Genomic DNA, 8,629 nt, shown 5'->3' with positions numbered 1-8,629 from the left:
GCACTCCTTAGCCTCTTATGTTCTTCTGTGCAGGTCAGCTCGGCCACAGGAGAGTTTGGGTCAAATCTTATCGCAATAGATAGGCATCAGAGCTATTCCGCCGGCTCAGGCCGGCACTCCTTAGCCTCTTATGTTCTTCTGTGCAGGACAGCTCGGCCACAGGAGAGTTTGGGTCAAATCTTACCACAACAGATTGGCGCCGTCTGTGGGAAACCGTATCAAAAAAGCTATGGAGACAATCTGTCATGTCAATAGTATAGCAATCAGAAACTTTTAGAAGAACCAACCCGACCAACGGGTCGGCAAGGAAGACCTCATCTGTGAGGCGTGAAAACCCGACCTACGGGTCGACAAGGAAGACCTCATTCGTGAGGTGTGAAGACCCGACCTCCGGGTTGGTAAAGGAATACCTCAACTCTGAGGTGAGAAGAACCAACCCGACCTACCGGGTTGGCAAAGAAGACCCAACCTCCGGGTTGGTAAAGGAAAACCTCATCTCTGAGGTGAGAAGAACCAACCGGACCTACGGGTCGACAAGGAAGACCTCATCTTTGAGGTGATAAGAACCAACCCGACCTTCAATTTGGTAAAGGAAGACCTCATCTGTGAGGCATGAAGACCTGACCTATGGGTCGGCAAGGAAGACTTCGTCCATGAGGTGTGAAGACCCGACCTATGGGTCGACAAGGAAGACCTCAACTTTAAGGTGAGAAGAACCGACCCGACCTATGGGTCGGCAAGGAAGACCTCATCTGTGAGGCATGAAGACCCGACCTACGGGTTGGCAAGGAAGACCTCATCCGTGAGGTGTGAAGACCCGACCTACGGGTTGGCAAGGAAGACCTCATCCGTGAGGTGTGAAGACCCGACCTCCGGGTTGGTAAAGGAAGACCTCAACTCTGAGGTGAGAAGAACCAACCCGACCTACGGGTCGATAAGGAAGACCTCATCTCTGAGGTGAGAAGAACCGACCCGACCTATGAGCCGACTTCTGGTTTGGTAAGGACCTCATCTGTGAGGAGACGAAGTCGACCTCCGGGTTGGGAACAGAAGAGGCCGACCTACGGGTTGGTAAAGACCTCACCCTTGAGAGATAAAAAGTCCTCAACCGTGAGGCATAAAAAGTTCTCACCCATGAGGTATAAAAGTCCTCACCCGTGAGGCATGAAAGCCCATACCCGTAAGGCATAAAAAGCCCTCACCCATGAGGCATAAAAATTCCTCACGTACTGACCTCAGAGTCGGAAAGGTTCTCATCTAAAGGAGGACAATACCAACTTTCGGGGTTAGGCAAAGAAGGTATCAAGATCTAAATATCTACGATAAATAAGGTCAATCCAAAAACAACACACATTCGAAAGAAAGAGAGAAGTATGAGGAATATCCATAAGGCAAGCAAAGCGAAGAGAAAGTTCATAGATCATATACTTTAGAGGTCGACATCGGTAAAGTCCGACCAAGCCGTGGATTTGTGACTACTCACTCAGGGCGACCTCACCCTGAATGAGTGGGGGGGTTATGATGAACCAAATTACTATCGACCAGTGAAAGGATGACATGTGGAAAACATCAGATTTGAGGCCGACCCGAGCTGGTCATCCATCCAGCTCATCATACCTGTCAAATGTTGGGCCGACCCAATCTGACCTAAGTCGACAATCTAATTATCCATCCAAGTCATCATACCAGTCAAATGCTGGGCCAACCCGATCGGACCTGAGCCGACCTTGAGATCATCCATCTAGCTTATTACAACTATCAGATTCTAGGCCGACCTGATGCCATGTCGACCCGATGCTAGATCGACCTGAGCTGACAATCAAGCTAAGAACAGAACCACTTCACCCACATCATGCATCTTGCATGACCTAAGGTCATGCCTTTCATATGACTCTCTGTGACAGGTGTCCACACCAGAAGACCTCCACCTATACAAATGGGAGACCAAAATAACGGTCTAGCACCGATGAAAGGCCTACATCGATTTATCATCCAAACTCTATAAATATCAACTCCAAGCACAGGTAAGGGGAGACTTGACTTCTCATTTTCTCTACTTGAGATTATCTGTTGCAAGAGGTCTGACTTAGGCATCGGAGCTATTCCGCCGGCTCTGGCCGGCACTCCTTAGCCTCTTATGTTCTTCTGTGCAAGTCAGCTCGGCCACAGGAGAGTTCGGGTCAAATCTTGCCGCAACAGATAGGTATCAGAGCTATTCCGTCGGCTCAGGCCGACACTCCTTAGCCTCTTATGTTCTTCTGTGCAGGTCAGCTCGACCACAGGAGAGTTCGGGTCAAATCTTACCGCAACAGATTCGAAGCAAGGTTAGTGGTTCTATCTCTAATTCTCTATGATTTGTTTATTTTGTGTTCTTGACTGCCCTATGGAGATCTTGGCTTTTATGATTTTGTCCTTATTTGAAACAAATTATTCTAACATGGTATGCATTCTTTGAATACATTTAAGGTTTATTTCGTATTCTTGAATGATAAAAATAGGTATTTTTATCATCCAAGAATGCAAAATCAATCTGGAATACATGCATACCAAACACAGAGAGTCAGCTAATGAAATATGAATGCACAAATAGAGCCAACTCAGTTACTCTCATCTTGGTTACTTCCTTTTTCAACCAACATGCCTAGCTATACTGTGCAACATGTTTTTTACTTTTGAAATATTAATACATAGCTTACCAAAAAAAAAAAAAAATTAATACATAGAAAAATGATGCACAAATTGTTTGTGTTACACACCTCTCAGTCTCTCACATGTTCTCTCCTCCGTAGTAATAGGCATTTCCTATTAATGATCCTATTGACTTGACATCGAAGATATCAATACAGATGGTAGTATTATATCCTTCGATCTTTTGATATGCACATTCTAATTCTCATAACCTCTACTTTCTCCATACTAATAACATATAGGGAAAAAGTTCCTTGTGTGGGACACAAGGGCCACACCCACGCATAGTGGGTGATGGAAATGACCGCCATGCCCCCCATGTATGGCAGAAATTCTGCGGCCCATTGTGCTATCGCGCTAGCTCTCATTGATTGACGCGTGCAACGTGGCCCCTGCGTCCCAGGCAAAGAACGACTTCCCTAACATCCAAGTTGAAAATTAACATGATAGTAACTCATCATCAACTACTGATGATCAGATTAAAACAATCGATCAATTTAACAACTATCTTCATTCATTTTCATTGAGAGTGCTCTATAAATTCCAGAGTATAAAGTATATGGTGGGAGCGTTCTTTGAGGGGGGGGGGGGGAGTATACGGGGGCCAATGAGAGTGCGAGTGGAAGCATCATGGGGGCGGGGTAGTCATTTCACCGTCCACTATGTCTGGGTAGGGGTGGTACACTCCCCCCACAGGGAAATTTTCTCCAAAGTGTGTCCTACTTTTACATAATAGGATGAAAGAAAAGCATAATTTTTCCGCCACCAGTGAAGGGTGTGTTAGCATCTTCTCTCTATCTCCCTCCTCGCATGAAAATACCTATTTATCTTGTATTCACAAAATAGTACTATTACTCCTCATTACCGTCCTCTCCTACACCGCGTACTCAAGCCCTCTCCCATATGATTAATAGCACCCTAAATCTCAAGGTTAATCTTTTACCAAAAAAAAAATTTATCAAGGTTAATATTGTTGAGGTAAAATGTTTCATGTGCACCCATGCATGTGCACGATCTACATTAAATGGGATGAATCTCCCATATCATATGTTGTGGTATCTCACGTTTCTTAAATGTTATATATGTGATATATTTATTTCATATTTTTACTTTTATATTTGACAATATTTTTTTGCTCTTCTTCTTCAATAAATCGGCCACAACATCCTATCACACGGGAATGAGAGAGAAACAAGAGGGGAGACCTGATAGGGTTTTAAAAGGATATCATTGACAGAATTAAAACATCTTGTCGGCTTCCATTCACAAGGCACATGCTCTCTTGCTCTTCCATCATTATTTGTTAATGTAAAACTGAACTTTTATGATTCAATTAGGGTAGGCATATATGAATCAGACCATAAAATAACCAGTTGGACTTTTTACATTTTGATAGATGGACATAGTGTGATAACAGATGCAGGAAGACTTTCTACTACCAATGCAAGGGAAACATAACTCTTTAGACTCCTTCAAGGGTGGAAATGAGGTCAAGAAGCTGATATACAGATCAACCAAGTGTTGTTTTGTAATAGGGACCTCTGTGAATATTATACCCCTACAGATTATATCAGATTACCATGGAACCTCATTGACCACTTCTTAGAATTAGCGGAAGCTACTGCTAATTTTACTAGCATCCCCTTTACCTAGTTTAATTATAACGACTATATAAACTCTAAGTCTTTGTAATTTTGGTTGGTTCTTTTAATAACATTTCATTTTTTCCATTAAAAAAAAAAACAAGAGGGGAGAATAAGCCATATGGATTTAATTTTTCTTTTCTCCAGGTTAAACCATCTCCTCAGAGCATGGAAAGAGAACTCGGTCAAAACCACCGAGATATCTCAGTTTTGCAGGTTTTCGAGACGAGTTGATCAGGTACTTGAAAAACTGCATGGTTTCGACTGGTTTCGACCAAGATGTTGGTAATTTCGTAAGTTTCAACACCTATGTCCATCGAAACTTGGGGAAATCTCATTCACAACCAGTATAGATACTTATGTATATCAGTAACCAGGCCAGAAACCAGGACATACACTTATTTATGCTTAATATCATTTAAGTAAATGTTTTTGTATTTGTATTTCATTTACTTAATATGGTAAAAACAGGAAATGACTCTGAATGAAAATAGTAAGTAAGCTATCAAAACAAAGCTTTCTAACAAATCCAAAATTGCTTAAATCCGATTTATATTGAAGGAGTTATGTTATAGTCAAAGTTAATTTGGTGTGTGTGAATGTCAACAAAATGGCTCTGAATGAAATAATTTTTTAGACATCAAAACAAATGATTATTTTACCGCATTGTTAGTTTTTCTAATGTTTTACCATATTAAGATTGGCTAAAAGGTCGCAGAACGTACGCATAAACAGCTTGACGGTTCGTTCTTCCTCTGATAACCGTTGATTTAACTTATTCAATCTCAGTCGTTGAACTATTTACCTAAGACTGGCTATGACCTGATCTCTCTCTTCCCTGCAGACGGCAGCCCACTTCTCGCAATCCCCTTCCCCCTTCCCTCTCTGTCTCGTTTCTTACCGGGAACATCCAGGAAGCATTATGACTCTTCGATGACATGAAAAGGAAGCAAATATCTTCTTCTACCTAAATCTATAGATCGTTGATTTGTAATTTAAGAGAGTTAGGAAGTTGGACTTGGCACAAACTTCTTCGCATTTGCCAGGTTTCATAGCTTGAGGGAACCAAGAACAGATTGATTTCATCAGAAATCGCCCGAACACAAGATGATTTCTCATGAAATCAATTTATTGTGGCGACCTTCTCGTTGCTACTCCTCCAAAAAAGTGAGGTGAGATTTTGAGCTTGTGCTACGAAGCAGAGGTAGGTGGGAGATGTAGAGAGTTGGGGCTGGGAATGGGGAGAGACAAAGAGAGAAGGGCGGGAGGAAGATGTAAATAGGTCGGCGGGGAGGGGAAGGATTGCAGAAGCAGAGAGAGAGAGAGAGCACGAGGCTTTCACGGTAAGAGCGAAGAGCCGGTCATTGAGTAAACTTCATTAACGGTTGAGATCAACTTCATACCCAATCTATGGTTACAGTATAAGGACGTAAGAATTAGTTGGCGGAGTGTACGTCTTGCCACCACTCACCCATTAAGATTTATGAAATGTTTAGATTTAAGAAAAACCCCAATATTAGAAAGTTGAAAATTTCACCTACCACCGAAAATCCAGTTTTTGTTCTTGAACTAGGGGGGTTAACTTTTTATCCTTTAGGAATTTTATTTTTTAATTAGTTTTATTAGATTCAAATTGGGGGTACTTACTTATTTATGAATTCTTAAGTAAATGAAATACAAATATATTTACTTAAATGATATTTGACATAAATAAGTGTTTGATTGTGCGTACACTAGTAAACTTGAGTAAAAAACCACAAGTATCATTTTGAGTGTGTTTTATTTTTTTGTGAAAATATTTCATGCATTGTGTTTAGAATGTGAAAAACAAGTTGTATACAAAAATCAGATAAAAAAAAATCATTTCCGAGCCTCGAAACCACCAACTCAAATTGGTTGGAAAAAAAATCACTGGTTTCTACTAATTTTGACCATATCTCGATTTCTGGTTGGTTGAAACCCGTGATCTTGAACCTTGCATCAGAGTGGGAGAAGTTTCTAGAAGTGATTGTATAAGTTAATTTAAAAATATAAAAGGTACTCCAAATATAGAGAAAGAAAACGCTACCTAGTCCGTGAGGTGCATGGCCCCTATGCCCAGATACAGGGTCACACAAAATGACCATCGTGTCTTCAGGTTTGCTTTTTTATAGGGGCACGATGATCATTTCGGTTGGCCTTGTGTTTGAACGCAAGAGCTGCGCATTCCATGTGACCAGGTAGCATTCTTTCTTCCCCCAAATATAATATATCAAATTTAAGTGTAATTTCTTTAAAAGTTGGTACCCAGTTGTCATTTACCAAACCTAAACTGATCCCAAAATTTTCCCGTTAAGCTCATCTTTTCTAAGGGCAAGTGTGGATATATAAAAGCTGTACAAAGGAGCCATTTCCTATTAAAAGCTTGGACAGCAAAGACGCCACAAAGCAGCATCTGTCTTTTTCTATCCCTCTCTGAGCATGCAAAGACAGTCTATAGGCGGCTCGCCTGGAACGAAGCTCCACAGCCATGGAGGAGCGAAGGAGGAGATGAAGCTCGAAGAAGAAGAACAGAAGCGAAGGAGCGGAGGAGGAACATATACAGCTGCAGAAGAACAAGTAAACAAGGTCGAGAAACCGCACCGATCGACGATTTCTCGGCCGGAGAAATTCATACATCTGATACCTATCCTCACACTTTTCTGTTTACTTGTTCTTTACCTCTGTTCTTACGATCCATCTCAAAAAGGTAAGCAAAAGTCAGCTGCAGCGAGAGCTATTTTGGAAGGAGATTGAAATTGCTCCTTTGTTCCTAATTGTTCTCCGCGATCTTCTTTTCTTTGCAGATTTAGTGCATTTCAAAGACATTCGACGGTCTTCAAAGCTGATAGGTAAATGCAGCTTCCATTGATGAGATTTTCCCTCATTTCACTCATCCATCGCGTATCTTTTTCTGATGTTAGCGATCTGGAGCGGTTTTTAGTTACCTTTTTTTCTGTTTATATGTTATTACAGATTCATCTTCCGATGTCAGCGATCTCGGGCGATTTGTAGAGTTGGAGAAAGGCGATGTTTTGGCGATTCGAAGCCATCGGAGCCTGCACGAGCTCGAGAAACAAACTCGGAAATATCGGTTTCACAGAAAAATCGGTGATTTCTAGTCCGCATTAGCTGGTTCTTCTCGATCTTCGCCTCCTCTTCGGCTCCGCGTCTCCCTTCCCTTCGTTCCTCTTTGGTTCCGCCCATGTGAATTCCTTCCCATCCACGGAATTCAAACGTGTGGAACCATCTCGGATTTCTTCATACGTGTATCTGTATTCTCTGCTCATTTTTAGAGGTTTTTTTTTATAAATATTTCGGATAGCTTTGATATGTAAAGAGATTCGAGAAACGTTGTTCTCGAGTGCCAAATGCTAACCTACGCCGCGAGTACCATATCCAGCTGGAAAGCAGTATTTTGATTGTTGCATTAATCGAAGTCGGTCAGGTCAGTCAGTCTGCCAGTCTGGACACTTACAGGCGTATAGCTCCCCGTGGCGCTCGTTAGTACTGACAGCGCACGCTTTGTTAGATCTTTTTCTTTTCTCTTGGATGTACAGTTTCATTTTTCTAGAATAATAATCACCTGGTGTCTGCACCAACCTGGTCCATTCCCATTGGGCATTGGTGGGGCCCATTGCCGTGCCCCATAACCATTGTTGACGTGGATTGTTGTGATCTAGGCCGTCTATGTGGCACAGTAAACATGTTGACTTATCTCATTCTAGGCTCGTCATAAGTCTTCAAATTAGGGGTATTTATGTAAATACGAGTTAATCATGCATTATTACGAGTATATCCTTCCATAAAATACCAAAAAGGAGGGGTAGCGCTTGACCGTTACCGTTGGAATGTTCGTTATTGACGGTTACATTATCTGATAAGGAGAATACTCCAACAGCGGCTAACTGTGAACATTAAAATATGAATTAAGCAAGATTTTGGATTTGAGTTATCGTGTGGTTTTTTGAAATAACGCAGAAAATATTCTTTTGGTGTATCCACCGTGTGGGACCCATTGAGAATCGAGACAGAACGAACTTCTTTATGTAAAGGATATGCTTTGCTCTTTTTAGATCACATATAATTGACCCGTGACTGTAGATAAGATCATGGAGCGCTCTCTCTCTCTCTCTCTCTCTCTCACAAGTGGGACCTTTTTTTTGGTTTTTTATCTTTTTGGGTGGACCGGCAATCACCTGTTCAATAATTAATTGCTTGGTGTGTGGAAGAAGACATTTTAGTGTGTCGGTGGTATGTTGATGCTCTGTTTCTGTGTA

The 8,629-nt window shown here is 41.7% G+C and overlaps 1 protein-coding gene across 1 annotated transcript; it reads left to right on the top strand.

Moving 5' to 3' along the window:
- The first annotated feature begins 6,725 nt into the window (after positions 1-6,725).
- LOC122646288 lies at positions 6,726-7,591 on the top strand. The gene is made up of 3 exons (XM_043839821.1): positions 6,726-7,059; positions 7,157-7,201; positions 7,326-7,591. Exons 1-3 carry the CDS (start codon positions 6,792-6,794, stop codon positions 7,469-7,471), a joined length of 459 nt encoding a protein of 152 aa, XP_043695756.1. The 5' UTR covers positions 6,726-6,791; the 3' UTR covers positions 7,472-7,591.
- Positions 7,592-8,629: the final 1,038 nt, after the last annotated feature.

The sequence above is a fragment of the Telopea speciosissima genome, chromosome 11 (genome assembly GCF_018873765.1).
Source record: "Telopea speciosissima isolate NSW1024214 ecotype Mountain lineage chromosome 11, Tspe_v1, whole genome shotgun sequence".
In the NCBI taxonomy this organism is placed as follows: Eukaryota; Viridiplantae; Streptophyta; class Magnoliopsida; order Proteales; family Proteaceae; genus Telopea; species Telopea speciosissima.
Note: the sequence above shows the minus strand (reverse complement) of the source record. Positions and strands in the feature narration are given on the sequence as shown.